Source organism: Oncorhynchus kisutch, linkage group LG7 (genome assembly GCF_002021735.2).
Source record: "Oncorhynchus kisutch isolate 150728-3 linkage group LG7, Okis_V2, whole genome shotgun sequence".
Classification (NCBI taxonomy): Eukaryota; Metazoa; Chordata; class Actinopteri; order Salmoniformes; family Salmonidae; genus Oncorhynchus; species Oncorhynchus kisutch.
Genome location: NC_034180.2, coordinates 29,839,263 through 29,863,070, shown reverse-complemented (window position 1 = coordinate 29,863,070; position 23,808 = coordinate 29,839,263). Strand labels below are relative to the sequence as shown.

The 23,808-nt window shown below is 39.8% G+C and overlaps 2 protein-coding genes across 3 annotated transcripts; one reads left to right on the top strand and one right to left on the bottom strand.

The window, feature by feature from the left end:
* Positions 1-5,769: 5,769 nt before the first annotated feature.
* LOC109893917 (exocyst complex component 3-like protein) lies at positions 5,770-9,837 on the top strand. The gene is made up of 11 exons (XM_020487121.2): positions 5,770-6,036; positions 6,309-6,846; positions 7,036-7,150; positions 7,316-7,426; positions 7,528-7,628; positions 7,738-7,839; positions 7,934-8,060; positions 8,248-8,355; positions 8,955-9,107; positions 9,249-9,370; positions 9,512-9,837. The coding sequence occupies exons 1-11, from the start codon at positions 5,943-5,945 to the stop codon at positions 9,663-9,665; spliced, it is 1,725 nt and encodes a 574-aa protein (XP_020342710.1). The 5' UTR covers positions 5,770-5,942; the 3' UTR covers positions 9,666-9,837.
* A 2,011-nt stretch (positions 9,838-11,848) lies between these two features.
* On the bottom strand, positions 11,849-23,273 carry LOC109894424 (tumor necrosis factor alpha-induced protein 2). 2 transcript variants are annotated; one of them, XM_020487896.2, is made up of 12 exons: positions 23,069-23,273; positions 17,739-17,948; positions 16,833-17,484; positions 16,623-16,734; positions 15,641-15,763; positions 15,416-15,510; positions 15,188-15,283; positions 14,966-15,092; positions 14,698-14,823; positions 14,413-14,568; positions 14,164-14,285; positions 11,849-13,912 (listed from the first exon to the last, which is right to left on the bottom strand). In XM_020487896.2, exons 1-12 carry the CDS (start codon positions 23,100-23,102, stop codon positions 13,765-13,767), a joined length of 2,001 nt encoding a protein of 666 aa, XP_020343485.1. In that variant the 5' UTR covers positions 23,103-23,273; the 3' UTR covers positions 11,849-13,764. The 2 variants fall into 2 exon arrangements, with proteins under 2 accessions (XP_020343485.1, XP_020343486.1); XM_020487897.2 differs by lacking the exon at positions 23,069-23,273 and adding an exon at positions 18,452-18,941.
* Between the last annotated feature and the right edge of the window lie 535 nt (positions 23,274-23,808).

The following is a 23,808-nucleotide window of genomic DNA, read 5'->3' as shown; positions in this document are numbered from 1 at the left end:
CCAGGTAATTGATATGCAGTGCTCTTAGTTCTGTCGACCAAAACACCCTTTCAGAGTAGCCACACACTCTCCCTGTCTCCTGCAGCCAGGAGGCCCCCTTAACACTGATTTAAAAAAGAGAGGCCCTTCTCCAGAAACCCCAATTTTTCTAAGAAGTCAGTGAACAAATAAGTCTGAACTCTTCTGGTGATACTGAGTGTGTTTCCACCCCAGGCAAACAGGACAGCACTTGTGAGTATCATGCCCTAGGCTTACTCTTACCACTGGCCATCTTACTCAAGCAAGGAAGCACAAACTACACAAGCAAAGCAGAAGTGCTAGGCTTTTAGAAAACACAAATCCTACCCAAGCAAGGAAGTATTAGCTACATGAGCAGAAAGTAGTTTGCTTTTAGCAAACACAAAAACCAATAAGTAGACCCCAAACTCGCAACATCTAGGTGGACAAATAATCTCTCCCCACTAACAAACACCTAAGACGCTTGTAAATTGTGTGAGCTGAAGAGCGAAGAATTGAGGAAATGAATGCTAGCCATGGTGTTATAGCCAGGATGGCGAGGCTTCCGGGGATGGGCTCTGCCCTTTGGGCATGTTTTTAGTTTTCTTCAGGTGAATGTGATTGGTTGTTGACTCCCCATAGTATGTTATACAGAGTGACCAACTGAAAGAGAACAGACTCCCACTTCTTCCATCCTTCAAAGTTCCATATCCATATTTGCTAAACTCCTGCGTCCTCTCTCCTCCTTCCTCTCTCTCCTTTTGAAAAAGGTCAAAGGTAGGCCTAATCGAGGATAGGCGGGCGGGTAGAAGGAACATTGACGAAAATCCACTTGTATGAAATTACATTTACAGAGGTGAAATCCCCAAATAAATGTGTATATTGATAAAAGAAATTTAGCTAGTGTTGCAAGACATTTTATAGATAAAAGGATACATAGCATATTTCTCCTTCCAGAAAACAACAACTGCTTTAAAGGGGGTGTGGCAGATATCAAAACTCTTCCGCGAAGGACTCCGGTAGGATACACATGACCATCCTCGATGAAAGGTGTCTATCAAGGAGGGAAGGACAATCTTCTGTTCGACTACTAACAAATTGACTTCTCCTCAACCACCGACAACTTATTGGTTTCTAGGTCACTGAAGATAGAGGCTGGAGGACGAGCTTTTGCCCAAATGACAAAAGGCTCTTGCGTCCTTTCTCCTCGCCTCCTTCTCAAAACCCATTGGAAAAGGTCAGAGGGGATGGACTTCTGACTTTCTCATCCAATTGGGATTTGAGAAGATGGCAAGAAGAGAGGACTCGAGGAGTATGCTATTGAGATTCTCCCAGATGGCTCATTTTCATACAGGATTTACCCCAGTGTTTTACCCAAAAGGCAGACTTTTCTGTTTCCATCTACGCGGGCCAGCACCCGTGTCTCACTGGGCCATGGCTCCGGTGGATCCACTTTCACCTGGGGCCAAAGCCACGCCACTGGTACTTTTCAGCCCTCATCTACATAACAATGGCTCACTGTGAACACCTTTGCACAAAATAACCATCTTGGTCTATGCCGCTCTGACATTGCTCATCCAAATATTTATATTTCCTTAATTCCATTCCTTTACTTTAGATGTCTGTGTATTGTGTGTATTGTTGTGAAATTGTTAGATATTACTTGTTAGATATCACTGCACTGTTGGAGCTAGAAACACAAGTATTTTGCTACATCTACAATAACATCTGCTAAACATGTGTATGTGACAAATAAAATGTGATTTAATTTAGATGATGCAGTGGTTGTTGATTTTGCTCTCCCCAAGTTTTTAGTTTCACACTCCTATTGGAAACACAATTACACTTGAATTTACATTAATGTAAAACACTGGCGACACACTGGTGTGGGGAGTAAGTTTCCATGGAAATGTTGCAAATGCCTCCTCATTCTTCTCTTTCAATGCTAGACCTATGTCTGACGGGATAAATTCCTCTGTAGCCAAAATGTGAACTGTCTGCACAACTGGTTATCCCCGCCCTCCCCTTTCATCCATTGGAGAAATCCTTCTTCTTCGATGGGGTTGATGTAGTGGAGTGTGCGTCAGAGACAGGGAGGAAGTAATTAATCCTCCCTGTCTAATCCTTCACTAGAGTTTTCTCTATTTACACACAATGACCATATCAAGCAAATAAAAAACAACACACATGTTAAACTATTCAATGAAATAGTACTGATGTTGAGAATACTGGAAGTTAGTTTACACAAACAAAAACAACTTTCTCTATGCAGTTTCAATTCAAATGTATTTGGTGAAGGACCCTCCCTCATATCACTCCCCTGCAGTCCCCCAACGCCAAAATATAGTGCCTTCAGAAGGTATTCAAACCCCCTGAATTTTTCCACATTTTGTTGTGTTACAAAGTGAGATTTAAATGGATTTAATTGTCATTTCTTGTCAAAGATCTACAAAAATACTAAAAGTCAAACATTTGTAAAAACAAATAATCATGAAAAATAACACCAGTATATCTTGATTAGATAAGTATTCAACCCCCTGAGTCAACACATGTTAGAATCACCTTTGGTAGCGATTACAGCTGTGAGTCTCTAAGAGTTTTCCACACCTGGATTGTGCAATATTTGCCCATTATTCTTTTTAAAATTCTTCAAGGTCTGTCAAACTGGTTGTTGATCATTGCTAGACAAAAATGTTCAGGTCTTGCCATAGATTTTCAAACTGTAACTAGGCCACTCAGGAACATTCAATGTCATCTTGGTAAGCAATTCCAGTGTATATTTGGACTTGTGTTTTAGGTTATTGTCTTGCTGAAAGGTGAATTTGTCTCCCAGTGTCTGTTGGAAAGCAGACTGAACCAGGTTTTCCTCTAGGATTTTGCCTGTCCTTAGCTCTATTATGTTTCTTTTTATCCCAAGAAACTCCCTAGTCCTTGCCGATGACAAGCATACCCATAACATGATGCAGCCACCACCATGCTTGAAAATACGAAGAGTGGTAGTCAGTGATGTGTTGTTGGAATTGCCCCAAACAAAGCTTTGTAATCAGGACATAAAGCTAATTTCTTTGTCATATTTGTTGCAGTTTTCCTTTAGTGCCTTATTGCAAACATGTGCATGTTCTGGAATACAGATGAAGTCGGAAGTTTACATACACCTTAGCCAAGTACATTTAAACTCCGTTTTTCACAATTCCTGACATTTAATCCAAGTAAAAATTCCCTGTCTTAGGTCAGTTAGGATCACCACTTTATTTAAAGAATGTGAAATGTCAGAATAAAAGTAGAGAGAATGATTTATTTCAGCTTTTGTTTCTTTCATCATATTCCCAGTGGGTTAGAAGTTTACATACACTCAATTAGTATTTGGTAGCAAGCTTTAACTTCCTGACTGATGTCTTGAGATGTTGCTTCAATATATCCACATAATTTCCCTCCCTCATGATGCCATATATTTTGTGAAGTGCACCAGTCCCTCCTGCAGCAAAGCACCACCACAACATGATGCTGCCACCCACATGCTTCACGTTTGGGATGTCCTTCAGCTTGCAAGCATTCCCCTTTTTACTCCAAACATAACGATGGTCATTATGGCCAAACAGTTCTATTTTTGTTTCATCAGACCAGAGGACATTTCTCCAAAAGTACGATCTTTGACAGCATGTGCAGTAGCAAACCATAGTCTGGCTTTTTTTATGGCGGTTTTGGAGCAGTGGCTTCTTCCTTGCTGAGCGGCCTTTTAGGTTATGTCGATATAGGACCTGTTTTACTGTGGATATAGATACTTTTGTACCTGTTTCCTGCAGCATCTTCACAAGGTCATTTGCTGTTGTTCTGGGATTGATTTGCACTTTTCACACCAAGGTACATTCATTTCTAGGACACAGAACGCGTCTCCTTCCTTAGCGGGGTGTTTGTACAGATGAACGTGGTACCTTCAGGCATTTGGAAATTGCTCCCAAGGATGAACCAGACTTGTGGAGGTCTACAATTTTTTTCTGAGGTCTTGGCTGATTTCTTTTGAAATTTGTGGAGAGGTTGAAAAACAAGTTTTAATGACTCCAACCTAAGTGTATGTAAACTTCTGACTTCAACTGTATATTTATTCTGTACAGGTTTCCTTCTTTTCACTCTGTCAATTGGGTTAGTATTGTGGAGTAACCACAATGTTGTTGATCCATCCTCAGTTTTCTCCTATCACATTCATTAAACTCTAACTGTTTTAGTCATCATTGGCCTCATGGTGAAATCCCTGAGCGGTTTCCTTCCTCTCCGGCAACTGAGTTAGGAAGGACGCCTGTATCTTTGAAGTGACTGGGTGTATTGATACACCATCCAAAGTGTAATAAATAACTTCACCATGCTCAAAGGGATATTCAATGTCTGCTTTTTTATTTTTTACCCATCTACCAACAGGTGCCCTTTGTTGAGAGGCATTGAGAAATCTGCCTGGTCTTTTTAGTTGAATCTGTGCTTGAAATTCACTGCTCGACTGAGGGACCTTACAGATAATTGTATGTGTGGGGTACAGAGATGAGGTAGTCATTCATAAAACATGTAAAACAGTATTATTGCACACAGAGTTGTCCATGAAACTTATTATGTGACTTAATGAGCACATTCTTTTACTTATTTAGGCTTGCCATAACAAAGGGGTTGAATACTTATTGACTTTTTTTGTATTATTATTTATTATTAATCCACTTTGACATTATGGAGTATTGTGTGTAGGGCCAGTTACACAAATCTCAATTGAATCCATTTTAAATTCAAGCTGTACACAACAAAATGTGGAAAAAGTCAAGGGGTGTGATTACTTTCTGAAGACACTGTGCATGTATAGCTCAGTGCCCACAACAGCATGTCCCCTTGTGATTAGTACAGACAAAGGTGGTCTATGGCTTTACCTCTTCCTCTTTGGTACTGATAAAATGATTGCATCATCATTATCTCATCTTTGAATAATCATGATTGTCATGTCAACAATAAGGGGAAGTTTAGCGTTCACCTGGGAAAATTCCCTTTATCCTGATACACAAGCACTACCATACCCACTGCCCCACCCACATCTCTGGTTACCTGTTATAAAACAAACAGCCTTTGGTTTCATACTTCAATAAATTATATTTCTCAGTCAACCATAATTATGTCTACTGTGGCAGACACAAATAGGCCTACAGTAATATTTCATATTTTAGTTTCCTATGAAACCAGACCAACAGCTTGTTATGGGCCTGTTATGAGTGGATTAGCAATCACGTTTATCCAGAGCCCCTTCCAGGAGGCATGGTTGGGGAATTTGATTATGTAAACGTTGAATGAAACAACCAGGTAGATCAGTTGTTATTAAGGAATATACCAAATATTCCCCCACACTTTGAAAATGTTCCCGACCTGGGAAAGTTTTGGGGAATTCAAAACAGTTGATTCATACCATCACCCAGATAGGCAAGTGCTGCATAATGCGAATTTGTTCAGACTATAACCTCCAGCATGTTTACCTTAAAATGTTTTGTTTCCTGTCATCAGTTAGTCCATTTAACAGATCAGTTGGTCTATTAACAGGATTCTCATAAAAAAGTATTCACAATGAGTGTATTGTTCAACATGTAATGGTATATAGGTGTGCAGGACAATACAATGCGGCCACAGAAACTGAAAGCAACACTGACTGTGGTGTCTCCAATCAGAAAATGGGAAATTCCCTGCTCCAGCACCACTCTATATAGTTTGGTAAACGGTCAATTGTATGGATATTGGTGGTTGGTTGACAAACTGTGACTTACAGTATTCCTCATTTGGACTACTGTACATGTACTTGCTACATCCTCTCAAGATATTCCATCATCATATCCACCTACTTGGATTCTGATTAAGGACCAGTTGAGTTCAGCAGTGGTCCCTTTTGTGGCAATCAGTGTGTCAGGCAATCAACCCAGAAGAAAACCATGAAGAAATTCAACTTCATGAGCAGAAAGAGTAGGCCATTGGGGATAGAGGACGGGAGTCCTCTGATTAAGAACAGTACACTGCCTACAGATGGTGAGGTCCAGATTATTATTATTATTATGGTCTATCTATTGTTTGTCTGAGTTGTTGTCATTCGTCATGTTTGTTCCATAAGCAAGAAGATATGTCTACATTTGTTGGGATAAATTTGTTATTTTAATGTAATAATAGCATGACCAAAACAAACAGTATTCAATTTATAATGAATTAACTAAGAATACATGAATGGTTTTAGAATGGTATTTTGCATATTGTTTTTAGCACTGTACTCATTCAAATGCATTGCATTATTGGTATATTCACAGAAGAGGAACAAACCGGGAATGTGGGGTATGGGAATCCCTACTTGGAGAATGGCTTTAACAATCATCAGGAGTTGGGCAATCAGGGGGGTCAGGAGAAGGGACAGTCATTGCTCAGTGTACTTGCAGAAGCTTTGAGGGTCAGCCATGTTGGCCCTCAAGAGAGACTTGAAGCTAATTTGGAGGGACCACCAGAAGAGATTATGTGCCATGAGGCTCAGAAGAAGGACGATACACACCCAGAAGTCTTGCTCCAAAGGTACTTTCATCTTATTGAAGCGTCTGTGGACAAACACTTCCCCAAACTGCCAGCAGGGAACACTGTGAATCAGCTGGAGGGCTACCTGATAAAAGTGCAAATAACTGTGCAAGGGGAGCTTCTGAGGTTGGCACCCCTGCTCAAAGAGGCTCAGTTGCGGAAGCATTTGATTGCTTGCTATCATCAGCGTATGTTTGACTGTCTACAGCAGATCCTTCAGCATGTCAACACAAAAAAAGAGGCCTTCACAGTTCTTGACTGGGTACTACGCACATACTTGAGGTACTCTGTCCCACCTGCACACTCTCTCTCTCTCTCTCTCTCTCTCTCTCTCTCTCTCTCTCTCTCTCTCTCTCTCTCTCTCTCTCTCTCTCTCTCTCTCTCTCTCTCATTCACTCTCACTATGATGGTGTAGTACTGATTCTGATACTAAAGCAGTAATGGCATACATTTTCTGGGTTGTTTTTCTAGTGAGGAGCTGCTAGGACACCCCAACATCTGGGATGAGGCTCTACATGCAGTTGACCTTCTCCTTCTGACAGACTGGATCCCACAAGCTGAGAAGAAACTCTTGGCCACTGTGCAGGTGAATCACCTATAGGTGATGTGATGTCATCTCAAAACAAGCACACTTCTTGAGGGCTAGATTTCTATCATGTATTGATTTTTAAACCTATTTTATTTGATAATAACACATGAAGTTCCTGTGAAGATTTTACATATTTCAGTCTCTCTGTCTGACCCATTGTAGGAGGACATCTCCACATCACTGAGGAGGATCCTTCAGAACGAGGAGTCAGGTAGAGAGGTGTGTGTCTCTGGAGAGGAGGCCTTTATCAAACTGCATCTGGATGTCATCCAGGTACTTCAACCAGCAGTGATGTGTAAAGAGATAATAAAGTGTATTACTGTAAATCTATACTAAGCCCTTTCTCTCCCGGTGACTCTTCCTCCTCCACATAGTGCATCAATGCTGTTCTCCAGAAAGCAAAGATGATGAGCCAAACTCTGATGCGCAAGGTCCAAATAGTCTGTTGGCAAGAGCTACAGGACTTTGTGGAAAGGTAGTTGTCACCTTTTCTAAGTACCACTCTACTGTTTCATTGTCTTGCTGTTTGTCTGGTAATACACTGAGACTAGGCAAAATGTTGAATGAATGTGCTTATTGTGCAGATATGTCAATGTTGAAAAGAAGCACCTTCAGAAACAAGCAGGAATGGGAACGTCAGGTACAATGCACTTCTTTAAGACGTTCAACACCTGCATTGAACTCAAGTAAGTTTTATATGTTTATATTTATGCTATGAAATCAAATCTCATGTATTGTTGTTGAATCATGATAATCATTATGATTATGTATCTGTTGCAGGTTGTATATTTCAAGGATTGCCAAAGATGACACAAGCTTAGACTGTGTTAAAACCATATCAACACTTAAGGGGTTGGAAGCTCTTTCTTGGAAGCTTCTCCTGGAAAAACCAATTCAACTTGCACAGGTTAACCCCCCCCCCCCCCCCTATAGAAATACTATAGCAAGACAAGCCTATCTGTTCAAAATCCACAAGTTCCCACTTCCAATGTGAACTTCATCCTAGAAACACATTAATTTTGTAATCTTCATTTCTATAAAATTATTTTGAAACAATTAAGGGAAACTGTGTTACAATGTTTTGTGATCCCCAGATTTCCTTGAAGAAGTATTTCAAAAGAGAGGATGAACAAATGGAAAATCTAATGAAAGAGATTACATTTATTTTCCAAGAGCTTCCCAAAGACAAGGATACGCAAAAGGTGTGTTCACTGTTCACATCTGGTGTGAGAGCATTCCTATTACATTCCTCTTCTTTTTTGTACCCCCTTTTTCTCCCCACGTTTGTGGTATCCAATTTGTAGTAGTTACAGTCTCGTCGCTGCAACTCCCGTACGGACTCGGGAGAGGCGAAGGTCGAGAGCCATGTGTCCTCCGAAACACAACCCAACCAAGCCGCACTGCTTCTTGACACAATGCCCATCCAACCCGGAAGCCAGCCGCACCAATGTGTCGGAGGAAACACCGTACACCTGGCGACCTGGTCAGCGTGCACTGCGCCCGGCCTGCCACAGGAGTTGCTGGTGCGCGATGAGACAAGGATATCCCTGCTGGCCAAACCCTCCCTAACCCGGACAATGCTGGGCCAATTGTGCGCCGCCCCATGGGCCTCCCGGTCGCGGCCAGCTGCGACAGAGCCTGGACTAGAACCCAGAGTCTCTGGTGGCAGAGACCACTGCGCCACCCGGGAGACCCCACCTATTACATTCTTATAATGAAACTGTAATGTGAAATACTCAACACTTCTCTCTTGTTCTTTCCAGTATATTATTTTATACATCTCTGTCCCTTCTCTCTGCAGACTGTGATTAACAAAGCCTATCAGTGCATCACCCTTCTGTACCTCCAACACCTGATGCAGAGTAACCATGGGAAGCTGGTGAAGAGATGGGATTATGTGAACAAAAGAGTGATGCATGATGCCGAGCTCCTTCACTCCATCTTCTCAGTCCTGGTGAAAAAGCTAGTCCTGTTGTACACCAATTACTATAAATGCCTCCTTTCTACCTGATAAGATGCAGCTGGTTCTTCTCAGAATGTGTAATTACTTTAAAAGGTCAACATTCTTCTACTGACATTAGTTATTTTTTATCAGAATCCTGATGTTAAACAGTGGAACATCATACTGATTAAAGTGAGAGAAGTGCTGGAGTGCAGCGACATTGAAAGTCTCAAGATAATAGTCAGTGAGATACTGAGGGACAACGCCAATACAAGGTAAAACAGAGTATACCACAGGGTTTCAAAAGTCTGCATGGTCCACAACACTGAATGTAATTTTATTACATATGGATTAGCTTGAGAACAGGCTTGATATCTCCAATATGATGTATTGATAAATGTTTATCTCTGTTGTAGTGCTGCTGAGCACCTTCCAGCCCTGCTGCGCTGGAAGGGAGGCCTGTCATGGAGACTGACCCGGGAGGTTCTGGAGGCAAGCCAGGAAGTGTACCCCATTGACCTCTCCCAAACCAGGTCTGCACCCTGGTTTGACTGCCTTCTTTGCTGCTGAGTGTGTGAACTGGGACGTTTCAGGCAAAGGACAATAACGACCCCACTCTAACAACATGACCCTCAAGTTCTCAACCGACAACACAATATTTGGAACTATGTTTACATGTCTTTGTCAACTATTTTAAAGGTATTCTATGGCAAGTTATTATTTAATGTCTTAAAGAAGAAAAAAAAATACATATCTGAAATTGGAATTAAAACTGCCTAATGTTTTTCATTTTGAGGTCAAGTGATTTTAATCCTTATCAAAAATGCCTCATGGAAAGACTTCATGTGTAGTGAGTCATGCCCTGTAGATGGAGACAAAGGCAGTAAGGCTATCGGTAATTGTGCTTCCCCTGAGAAAGGAAATCCCCTGACAGTCTTCTGGGCTTGTGAGAGTAGTACTCGAATATTGGAAATTCCAAAATGTACACATACAGTAATCAGTAAGTCAATTTGAATGCATTTTGGATGGCTCCATTGGAGAGGTAGGATGGTATTTAGCTTATCTTTTTCAATGGACAGTATGGTGTTTCCCTTTATATCATTATCACAAACTATTATCAAATCACTGACAAGTCTTCCAGTGGAGATAAAGACATTAACCTGGAAGAATTGGCATGATTCACTTGAAACATCTATCCTGTTAACAACAAGGCTGCTAATGTGGTTTCCTTCCTCCTTCCAAAGTCATAGGTACACTACCGGTCAAAAGTTTTAGAACATCTAGTCATTCAAAGGTTTTTCTTTATTTTTACCAGTTTCTACATTGTAGAATCATGGTGAAGATGTCAAAACTATAAAATAACACATATGGAAACATGGAGTAAACTAAAAGAAGTGTTGAACAAATAATTTATTTTATATTTGATATTCTTCAAATAGCTATCCTTTTCCTTGATGACAGCTTTGCACTCTTGGCATTCTCCCAACCAGCTTCATGAGGTAGTCACCTGGAATGCATTTTAATTAACAGGTGTGCCTTCTTAAAAGTTAATTTGTGGAATTTCTTTCCTTAACGCATTTGAGACAATCAGTTGTGTTGTGACAGGGTAAGGGTGGTATACAGAAGATAGCCCTATTTGGTAAAATATCAAGTCCATATTATGGCAAGAACAGCTCAAATAAGCAAAGAGTAATGACAGTCCATCATTACTTTAAGACATGAAGGTCAGTCAATACAGAACATTTCAAGAACATTGAAAGTTTCTTCAAGTGCAGTCGCAAAAACAATCAAGCGCTATGATGAAACTGGCTCTCATGAAGACCGCCACAGGAATGGAAGGATGGATGCTGCAGAAGATAAGTTCATTAGAATTATCAGCCTTAGAAACTGCAGGACAAATAAATGCTTTACAGAGTTCAAGTAACAGACACATCTCAACATTAACTGTTCAGAGGAGACTGTGTGAATCAGGCCTTCATGGTTGAATTGCTGCAAAGAAACCACTACTAAAGGATAACAATAATAAGAGACTTGCTTGGGCCAAGAAACATGAGCAATGGACATTAGACCGGTGGAAATGTGTCCTTTGGTCTGGAGTCCAAATTTGAGGTTTTTGGTTCCAACTGCCGTGTCCTTGTGAGATGCGGTGTGGGTAAACGGATGATCTTCGCATGTGTATTTCCAACCGTAAAGCATGGAGGAGGAGGTGTTATGGTGTGTTGGTGCTTTGCTGGTGACACAGTCTGTGATGTATTTAGAATTCAAGGCACACTTAACCAGCATGGCTACCACAGCATGCTGCAGCGATACGCCATCCCATCTGGTTTGGGCTTAGTGGGACTAGAATTTGTTTTTCAACAGGACAATGACCCAACACACCTCCAGGCTGTATAAGGGCTATTTTACCAAGAAGGAGAGTGATGGAGAGCTGCATCAGATGAATTAGCCTATTATTCTACAATGTGGAAAATAGCAAAAATAAAGAAAAACCCTTGAATGAGTAGGTGTTCTAAAACTTTGGACCGGTAGTGTAACTTACTGGTAAAGTGAGTGTTTACCTGGAACTGATACACAAAATAAATCATGGTTGGCTAAACAAGTGCTTAGAGTGTATACTTTCCATTTTAATTGACAGACTGGTAACAATGACTTGGAATCATTGACTAACCAATTGAAGGGAAATCCTTGAGTAAGGCAGAAAATACTAAATAACCACATAATTGTTGAATCCATGAAGGAGAAATTGAGAAATGTCAATGTGAATTGCTCTTTTTATTACATAAATATGCAAAATACAACATAAAATCGTTAAGAAGCAAAAGTACAAAGTTAAACAGCCCCACTTCACACAGATGAGTATGCCACAGGGTTTCCAAAGTCTGCATAATCCACAGCACTGACTAATTTACTCCATAGGGATTAGCTTGAGTACAGGCTTGATATCTCCAATATGATGTATTGATACATGTTTACCTCTGTTGTAGTACTATGGAGCACCTGTCTACCCTGCTGTATTGGAAGGGAGGACTGTCACAGAGACAGACCTGGGAAGTTCTGGAGGCAAGCCAGGAAGTGTACTCCATTTTCCTGTCCCAAACCAGGTCTGCAGCCTGGTATGGCTGCCTTTTTTGCTGCTGAGTGTGGGAACTGGGAAGTCTCAGGTAGAGGACAATAATGACCCCCATTCTAAACAACATGACCATCAGGTTCTCACTCTACTGCACAATATTTGGAGCTCTGTTTACATGTCTTTGTCAACTTTTTAAAAGGTACTATATGGCAAGTTATTATTTACTCTTAAGAGAAATTGGAATTAAAACTGCCCAAAGTATTTCATTTTCAGGTCAAGTGTTTTAATCCTCATCAAAAATGCCTAATGGAAAGACTTAGAACCAATAGTGCCCTGTAGATGGAGACAACGGCAGTAAGGCTATCAGTGATTGTGCTTCCGCTGAGAAGGGAAATCCCCTAACAGTCTTTTTGGGTTGTGAGAGTAGTACTCTGATATTGGAAATTCCAAAATGTACAGTAATTCACAACACATACAGTAATCAGCAAGTCAATTTGAATGCATTTTGGATGGCCCCATTAGTGACCTAGGATGGTATTTATTTGATATTTTTCATTGGACAGTCCCATACACAACATGCTTCCTCAATGGTATCCCAGGGGATATCAAAGAATGGTGTTTCCTTTAAATCCTTATCACAACCTATTATCAAAACTGACAGTCTTCCAGGGGATATAGGGACATTAACCTGGAAGAATTGGCATGCCTATCCTGTAAACGACAAGGCTGTTAATGTGGTTCAAGGGAAAATGTCATCTAAATTATAATCTATGTACCCACAAGTAATTATTTATAATGAGATGGCAATAAACAATCATTTGTAATGCAGAATACTCCAAGAAAGATTAAAATCCCACCTTTCTGGTATTTAAAAAAAAATATTGCTGAGGTGTAGTCACTTTTGAGGACACACGCTCAAGTACACAGTACAAATATGATACACATATTAAATATTTTATGATGCATTTGCTATTCTACACAAATGTATGAATGAGGCTTGAAATGACGGATATGCTTTCTAAATATAGTACAATCAAATTCTAAAACGACTAACTATAAAATGTCAACTTCCTCATAACTGTAAAATACAGGTTTCATGTTAGAGAAAATGTGCATATTCTCTACTCATTATGAACTGGCCATTCTTCTCATATTAATCTCATCTGTCTATGGCAAACAGAAAAAACATTTATTTAAAATCTCTGAATTATTGTTGATGACTTTGATGAAACCATTCTCTCCTGCTACGCTAGGATCTAAGGATTGCAGGCATGTGCTTTGTCAACGGCAGTGACGTAGCATTCAGCCAGGAGTTGATGGAGAGTTGGAAGAGTGAATGAAATGGTAGGCAGGACATCCCAGCTTCAAGTGATGTCAGATTTCACAGCCTGAGGTATACAGGTGGAAGATATATAGTCCCGAGTCCGTGAAATCTAGGTATATCGCTGAATGCATGCTATTTCAATCTATGGTGTCCACAGAACAATTTATAAGCGAACATTTCAGTCAGAACCGGAACCAGAACCACGCGAGTCCCCTCTTTAGGGTACTTTCCTTACAAGAGCATTGCAGACGTGACCCATTAAGAGTATTCAACACTCATTTGACCTGTACCTTGGAGAAAAAAGATGGGACATCCTGGGAGCTGGTGGTGTCCTGGTTGTCCAGGAGGGTCTTCTTTACCCTCCTCACGGCAGAGGCAGAAAGGTTGGATTTGAGGCTAAGCAGGGCGGACACCTGGAATTCACTGTGGGTCAAAGTGGAAAAGGTTGAGCTCACTGGGTGTTCAACGCAAACACAGCATCATCTGCCGTGTGTTATTGGCTTTCTGAAAGGCACTGTAACTGAATTTAGCATTATAAAAGGAACTGTTTCAGCTGTATCAATATAAGCAATCACTGCATTAGAATATGCAAAGGAAATACAAAATCACATAGCTACAGGATTGTCTAACAACAGTTATGTGAATAATGTGAATAACAAGTATGAAAGTTTAACCTGAGATCAGGGTAAGCTTGACTCAGAGTCACTATCTCCAGCTGTATGGAGGAAATGTCTTGGAGTTTCAGCACTTCGGCAATCTTGGGAAGGATGTCACTTAGCCACTCCTCCCTGGAACCCTGTGACAACAAACACAATATGATCTCCTGTGTGTGTGTGTGTGTGTGTGTGTGTGTGTGTGTGTGTGTGTGTGTGTGTGTGTGTGTGTGTGTGTGTGTGTGTGTGTGTGAGTAAGTGTATTCTCACCGCTTCAGTGAACAGTTTGTGTAGTCTCTGGCCATCCTCACACACCGACCTGGCCGCCTGCTCCTGCATCTCTTTGTCTCTCAGCTTGATCTTCCTCTTCAGTAGCCTCCTCACATACTCCACTGTCACCTCCAAGTGCAGCTGGCTCAGCAGCTCCTGTATAACCATTCGACCAATTAATCAACCAACCAACCAATTGATTTCTCAATCTATCAATTAACCAACCTACCAACCAACCAGGAAAAGAGCCATTCCATCTCTCAATCAATCTGTTAATCAATTTACCTGATGACAGGAGTTAGTCAAGCCCTTAAGATCCTGGGTGTGTTTGTTAATTCCTTCAAACAGCTTCTCAAAAACCTGTTTCTTCTTCTCCAACCAGACAGGCGTCCCCAGATCTCTGTACTGAGACTGTGTGTGTGTGGCGAGGGCAGATAGACAATAGATCAGTACTGAATTAAGAGCAAGGACAGGCAAGTAGGTACATTACACTTTATATTACTTGACTCAGACGCAAAATCAACGAGAGATGAATTGTGTAAGTCAGCTATACCTTGAGATCCTTGTGTATAGGGCTTGTTAAAAATGTGTAGCCAATGTTTTTCATTTCAGCTACTATGGACAGACAGCATTCCTTTACATCCACTGGGAAGATATCGGCTTTGTTTACAATATAGTCCCTGTATGGAATCATAGACATCAAATTAGATGACTAGATGTCATCGTGGTCCAATCAATTTGGATATAAAAAACTGAAAAGAAAAGTAAAACATACCTAAATTGTTCAACACAGGCAAGATTGGCCATTATCACAGTTCTGCTGTTTCCATTGTTGCTTCCCTTGAGAACTTTCTCCTGGAATTTCTTATAGCTGCAAGTGTGTAATTTGGTATATTAGTAATAGATAATCATAATTTGATAGTATTTGGAGTAGAATACAATACAATGCATTGTAACTTCAGGTCATGCAATTATTTCCTGCAAAAAGTGTATACTGTAGTACCTATTCAAGAAGTCCTTCAACAGGCACACAATTATCTGGACTTTGGACATGGTTCCCAAAACTGTCTCTATCGATTTCACTGCAGCATTAATAAACTAAAGGGACAGTAAATAAAAAATGTATTAAATTAATCCCTGTTAAAATCAACAACCTAATTTGTGACTAACGGAATAGTTAGAGCAATAAAGGCATGAGGATGCCAAATATTTCCTATATAATGTCTACCTGAATTACGTCGATGGCCAAGGGGCTAAAGTAACAGTCGTCTCTGAGCTCAGGCACAGACCCCTCCATCCAGGCTTGCTCCTCCACCATCAGCACTTTGTTGATCAATGTCTGCACCTCTGTCTGAAAACAGGGCATCAACAAAACAATGCATCTAACAAGGGAAACATTTATCTCTGCACTCTTAGAAAAAACAGTGCTATCTATAACCTAAAATATAACATAAAAAAAGTTAATGTAATAAGCTCAGACACTTAGAAAAAAGGGTTCCAAAAGGGTTCTTTGGCTCTTCCCATAGAATAACTATTTTTGGTTCCAGATAGAACCCTATTGGGTTCCATGTAGAACCCTTTCCCCAGAGGATCCTACATGGAACCCAAAATAGTTCTACCTGGAACCCAAAAAATTGTTGGCTTATTACCATAAAGTTTTTTTAATGATCCACAAGCCATCATTTACATCTCCAGATGTAGGATCTTAATTTGAGCCTGCATCTGACAGCAGGAAAATAATCCTGCAGCAACAGGAAATGTGAATTATTTTGTGGATTATAAATTGACATTTTTGGAGAGGTGGATACATTTTTAGTAAGGGCAAATCAAGTCTGAACATTTTATGTGGAAATTACTAACTTTAGAAGCCTTTTAAACTTTGAATCGTTTTTTGTTGTTGCAAGATCCTACATATGTAGATGGGCAAATCTAGGGCTCTATTTAAGCCATATTGCGGAAGTTCAGCGTTACAGCATGATTGAAATGTAAAGGCAATGTTCTTGCGTTAGTGAAGACTTTATTCACGATAAACGCTGCATATGTTGGCTCAATCAGATATTACCTTCACATTTCTATCGCACAATCTGTAATTCTTCAGCGATACAGACTGAATAGAGCCCCTAATCTTTTGCTGTACAAAAACATAAACACATGGGTCAGAAAGCTGTGGTCCAGTTTGCAGGACACATTTTAATTGAAATCATATTTACCTCTTTGTGAGTAAGACATTGATTCTCCAATGGTGTTGTCAACTCCTCAGTCAACAGCTTTCCTAACATTTCAGGGTTAATCACCTTGGTCAGTTCCGGATTTTGTAGAATTCTAAGACAAAAACCAGGAGTTACTATGCTAGTCAGTCACATTTCCTAACCTCATTATATAGTATTTTAATAACCAAACACAAACAAGACATCACTCACTCTGGGTAGGCAACATTCACCCAATACAGGAGGTAAGAGCAGTCATCCATGCCCAGCCCATACTCTTCAATATTCCTCATCCCTGCGCTGAAGGCTTGGTGATACATCTTTCCATAGAAGTTGCAGATATCCATGTCCTCTGGGTAGCAGCCCTTCACATCCTTCACCACCCTCAGCAGGTCCTTCTGCAGCCGCCTGCCCTTCCCACAGACATCCCTCTGCAGGGAGGAGCGTAGCTTGTTGCTCTCTTCAGGAGGCAATTCGGCATTGTCCATACGCTCCTCCACCAGGCTCTGGAGGACAGTGTTGTGGTGACGTCTACACTCACTGGGCCTCCAGGCAGGCTGTTTACCCACCTGCTTCAGCCATCGCCTATCCTGCTCCTCCTCCTGTAGGATAGCTTTCACTGCAGACTTCAGAGCCTCAAGACTGTCTTCATCTGGACTGAGAGAACTCTTTACAACCAGGTCTATTTGGCTGAGGAGGGCTTTGTGATCTCTGATGAACTGCTCTTCCTCCTTCTCCCACTCTGTGGTTGACTGAACCACCTCTTCTGAGATCTGTCCATATAGACGCTCCTCTCTCTCAATCAGCTGTTGGCCAGCAGCAGACAGGCAATTTCTCTCAAGGTTCTGCTCAAAAGTCAACAACTCTGAGGGGAAAGACAACAAAGACTGTGTAGTGTTTACAGTGTCTAAACTATATGCCATAAAACATTTGCATATGAATGTACTGTATGATATTGGTTATACTAACCATCTACAGATGTTATATAAACAAATGAATCAGTCATAAGGGAAATGTAAATTCCACAGGGATTTTGATAACCTTTGACAAGAAAGGAATCATTTGAAAATACGATGCAATGACAGATAAAAGGTGGAACTCATTGCAGTGTTTACTCACCCTCCAGAGTAATAACACTGGATGTGTTGGGGACATCTGGAGCAGTGATGTTGGTGTTACTCTTGGAATTCCGTCTTAGGATCCGGGGCAATGTTAAAGGTTTAAACTTTCTTCCATCTGATGTTGTCTTTCCACTGTGTTCCACTGAAGAGTTTGGCTCAGTGGATCCTGTTCCCAAGACCGTGTTTCTAGTCCTGAGTGTCCTCATGACTATAGAAAGACAGTCAGAGACAGATGGACACTTACTGCATTATCATCAGAGGTGGCATGCCGATGGGGGTGTTTTACAGACACAATGTGCAGTAAACTGATGGTATTCAATCTGCTGCGCTGTTAAATGTTGCAGCGACATTAACACAACACATAGCGAACTCATCAGTTTGGACCGTTTAGTATAACGGTTAAGCATTTCGCTACTGCTAAAAATGTGTATGTGACCAATACTATTTGATTTGATTAAGGTGTTAGTTTGACAGTCGTTGAACAGGGTTGGGTCCTGGTCGTGGCTAACCCCCAAATTCGCTACAATATTTAAAAATGTAAGGCCTTTTTATCTGGCAATATCTTTATCTAACGTTACCCTAAAAAAATTGGTAAAAGATAAGATATATATTCTGCAGATATCATTGCTATGTATATTTTGTTAATTAGAATTTTGAGATCATAAGCAAACGTTCAGTATGTGTAAAAGAAAGCATTCAGTATAGACATACCTTAAGCCTGATAGAAAAATGAGTATGAACCGAAAGGAATAGCTCTACTCTCCCGACAGGACTGACCACTTTACTTGTATAGCGTAGAACCAGAGTTGCCAACTCTCACGCATTGGTCGTGAAATACACGCATTGACCCTCTTCTCACGCTCGCACGGCACACGTCTTATATCTCACGCATTGAAAAGTACTGCATTTATTTTTGTAATTAGTCGATTATATAGTCAGCGCCTTAACTTTTCAACTGTGCTCGAACTCATTCTGAAATCGGAGCATATATGCGCCTGCAATTTAACATCACGAGCGGAACATCTATAATGGTCCTGCCCTGCCACACACTGTCAACCGCCACACATTGAAGAATATGATTGGTCTAAATATCTAAGGGATCAAGATAATTCGTTGCATGTTTTAAAGAAACGCCCCTCAAGATTAGAGTGGCGCTGAATGGAGAGAAAGGCGGCATTCCAAAAACTTAAAACACACCCTCTTCCCCTCAAGCGTCAAATTAAGTGAACACTTCTGATCCCGACGTTTGACGAGTTTACACTTTTATTTGTATTAAACAGTAACATGTGAAACACAAAAAGCAGAACAGCCAGAGGGATTCCACAAAAAAAAATTGAATATTACTTTTAAGATAAATTGGGCTAAACATTTCTTAAAGAATCGAAATTCAATTTGGAATTTCATCCCTCATTAAATCTTCTCCCATTTAGGTGGCTTCAATTGTATGTAACTTTGTAACTATAACATTCATACGATTCCTACAAAATGATCTGCTTTTCATAGGCAAGTATCCTTAGAGTGGTCGTTAATATATAAACATACTTTTCCCCACATAGGTATTTCATTTTGAACAATAAGGATATTTGGTATAGAAACAAGTCTTTATTTTTTAAGAAATGGTTCAATAATCATATCCTGCTGGTGAGTCAACTTTTCAATGCAGAAGGATTGTTACTCAATTTTGAGGAATTTGTTATCTCGTTACAATATCCCTGTTACACCTAGAGAGTTTGCCATAGTCTTTGATGCTATTCTATTTGGAACTCTGTTGTTTAAAGATGTAACCAGACATCACCTTCTTGACCTACCCTTGCTTAATCCAGTTGACTCTCCAATAGGAAAACTGTGTTTCTCCTTGCTCCCTCAGAACAACAGATCTATACATGCTTTATTTCAAAGGGATATTTTATCCATTCCTTATGTCACAACTTACTGGAATACGTTTGTCAATAATATCTGTTGGAAAAAAGTCTGGTTATTACCACACAAATACCTGCTTGTTAATAACAAGGTCAAAGAGGTCTCTTTCCATAAGTATTACCCTGCAAATCATTACCCGAAGAAACAAAAAATACATTAACATTAACTGTACTTTTTGTGTTAAGCACCCAGAAACAGTTTTGCATTCATTTTGGCATTGTCTACATGTAAAGAAATGATGGAAAGATATTCATAGTATTTATAATTGTTAATATTCTTGATGTATTGTTGTTTTATGGGAGAATGTGCTGCTCAGTTTCCTTAACTATAATAAGGACAAAGAAACATTTTTACCTCATGAATCTAATTGTGCTGATGGTATAAAATGTAATATTCACAAATGTAAATTCACGAATAAAAAAAACATAATTCCGTGTTGTCTATAAGGAATTCGAGCAGTACATTAAGACCATTCTAGTCTTTCTATAATCTGTAATTGTTTGTAGCCCCTAGCATATGTTATAATTGTCTGTTTGTATACTTATTGTATGTACTGTTTTTTTTTGTTGCAATAAAAAACAAGAACACTAATTTTAAAAATATACAAATGACAAAAGAAATATGAAAAAAAAAAAAAAAAAATCTGTCAATTATGATTGCATGTCTACTTATATTAACTAACGTTATATAATTATTAATATACGCCTACAGTATGATAGCTAACAAATTATTAAGTTAGCTAACATTAGCCTGCCTAGCTGGAACTTCTGAAGAAGGAACATTTTTAATTTCTAAATTTTTCAAAAACTAACCAAACAAAAACAATGACCTTTACGTGCATTAGTAGCACAATTTCTAACTGATTTACATTCGTTTTGATTTACGCTGGTTGTTGACTCCACCATATTGACGTTGAGGTTTTACGTTTTGTCTGACTCTTCTTAGTGGATGAACAATTAAAAACGAGGGCTGAGGAATTTACGTTGCAAACTTAACCTTGCTTGGCTAATCATTTGAAACGACGACAAATATGGCCGCGGGGACTCCCCCAAGGGCATAAGGCGAGGGTAAGTAGACAAGGGTAAGTAGACGAGGGGGTGTCTTTTATGAGTTTGAAACGTAGCCAGAGAACGTTCTCTGCTGAGTTTATAAAACTGTAAAAAGACGCCGTGGCAGCCCGTCATTCAGGGCAGGTGGAGGTTTTGAGCCCCACCTGTTTTGCATGTTATTTTTGCATTGATATGTGACGTTCACATGATTCAACTTTGTTTTTTTTCCAGAGTTCCCAGCTGTCTTGAAAACACCATAAATCCAGTGAATACCAGAATTTGATGACAACTTTTGATGACAAAATTTGCCTATGAAGGACTGTCACGCCACCTTCCTGTTCAAGTGAGCACAGCACAACAAGGTGAGTCCAAAAATGTATTGTATGCTGTTGCGTAAATTATGTAACATGCCAGGGGGATATGTATACTGTAGCTAAGAAAGTAATACTAAGTGTATGTTGTGTAGTAAGCTGTTAGTAGCCCATGTCCCTCACCCTAATCAGTTGGTCCTTTTCCCCTCTTAATTTAGCCTATTGTTCTGACTTGGTGGTGCACATGTAGCCTATAGCCTGTTTTAGATGACAACTTGTTTTCAGGAGATTTTATTATCTATTTACTTTAATTAGTCTGGTCCATGGAACAATTGTCTTTCTTAACAATTGGCTAAAATATAGGGTAATTACTGTGCTTGTCAGAAAGAACCCTACTGTTATTCCCACACTTTGTTATTCCACTTCTTCCCAATTATGCCAGTGTAATCAGTGTGCCAGTGTAATGTTTAAAATCTCATATTTCTACTTGTCTTTGAAAATGAATAATATGAGGCTATGTATCTTTGCAGCCATTCATGGATCATTTTGAATAAGTCATACAAATAAGCATTTCTCCACAAATCAAATATAATTTCTGACATTTTAGTATTGTGCACATGCTAGGCATGGAACACTCACAACTCATAAACACATATTTTGTCTATGTAGAGTAAAAGGATGTCAAGGATCTTCAACTAGTAGGCCTAAACCACCTGAATATTGATATTCATTGCATTCTTCCTGAAGGTTTGGTGATTTTGAGAAATGTATTATTATAACAAGAACATTTTCAAACACTCAACTCTTGGGAAACATAGATCAGCGGTTCCCAACCCTCCTGGAGAGCAAGCAGGATTTTCTTCCAGCCCTATTTTAAAGAGTTTACCCAAATTACAATATACAAAATGTTTGCAATCTGCAAACTATGATTTGGTTAGCCACTGCCATCAACCATTATTACTATTTCCTGTGTAGAGCCTTGGTGTAGTGGTAACATTCCCAGGCACGTGGTGCATGCAACCTTCCACCTGAGAACAGGGTTCATTGCCTGCTTCCAACCTTCCCACTGTTTCTAGCATTTGCCTGTCTCCTTATTTCATTACTGCCTGAATAAAGTGTCAAACCACCTAAAAAATATCTCACAAAGTCACACCTATTGTCACGATCGTCGTAAGGAGCGGACCAAAATGCAGCGTGGTATGTGTTCATGATGATTTTTTAATTAAAGAAAGCACTGAACACTGAATACAAACTACACAAAACAATAAACGAATAACGACCGTGAAGCTATAATGAGAACTGTACTGACACAAGCAACTAACATAGACAATCACCCACAAACAAACAGTGAAACCCAGGCTACCTAAGTATGATTCTCAATCAGAGACAACTAATGACACCTGCCTCTGATTGAGAACCATACTAGGCCGAAACATAGAAATCCCCAAATCATAGAAAAACAAACATAGACTGCCCACCCCAACTCACGCCCTGACCATACTAAATAATGACAAAACAAAGGAAATAAAGGTCAGAACGTGACACCTATCCCACTTTTGTAGAAGTCCAGAATGAGAAAGTGTAGGTTATATAGAAATACAGTAATTATGCTCAAATTAAAAATTATTAAACAAAATAATGAGGATTTATATCAGCCTAATCGAGGTGAGATGACATCTCACATTTCAGTGTTCGTACTTGTAAACAAGGCTGCATGGGATTTCTTTGAATCCAATTCCGTGCAGCCAACGGCAATTTCGCCTTTAGGGATAATGCGGGGAGAGCTTGTGGATTTGACTGGCTTAACGCAGTTTCACCTCCAACACCGTCAAAACATCAGCTATGTGGATGTTGGCTAAAGCGGATTTGATTGAATCAGCCATAAAACACTTTGAGGCTATGTAATTTATCACCTGTTTTAAACTGATAAACTATTGCATAGCTATGTCAATAATAACTACTAAAGAAGTGAAAGCTTAATTGTTAGATTTATTTTTCCGCTATGCAATGTCATTGAGTTCTAGACTTGAGAAATTATCATTCCTTACCTGCTTCATCCCTCAACCCTCGAAATAACTTCATTCTTCCACAGTGTGCGCTGATATTAATGATGGGTCAAGTGTTCTACCTCCCCTGCATGTGGTCCAGTTGAACTGAATGTTGCTTAGAAATAGACAGCTCAGGAGGATACTGAGCTGTCTTTTATAAGACGGTTGAGCTGTTCTTTAGCAACGTTGCTTCCTTCCTCATATGACGATATGGGTTTTCCTGTAGGTGTAGCTGCCTTCTGTGATCTGATGCTTTGCAGTTTGTTTTCATAGAGCATGTCTCAACAGTCTCAAACATATTTCCCAATCCTACCATGTGCTGGGTTGGCCTGCATGCATCTCACATGATAAACAGGCAAATATGTATTGACTTCAAATAAAACTTTATGTACAAGATAATGATTACCTTTATGACACATTTGCTTATCATTATAGCTACAATATAATGAATAAGCTGACACAAATGATCAGTGAACTATGAGAACAGTATACAGTAGATGTTGGATGGATTTCTTTGGGATGGACTCATACTAGACACATGAGTACAAAGGAAGGAAACTAAAGTTTTCACTTAACTAACAAATGGAGAAGACTGCATTTGTTTTGTGGTTTAATTCTGTGGTTGAGCATAGTTACGTGATGATTACGTGTTACGATCTTTCCCTGAGTTGTGAAAGGAACAGAAACCGGCTACTTTTTAGTTGACTGATGTAGCTCGCAAGGTAACTGCTGTTTAACTT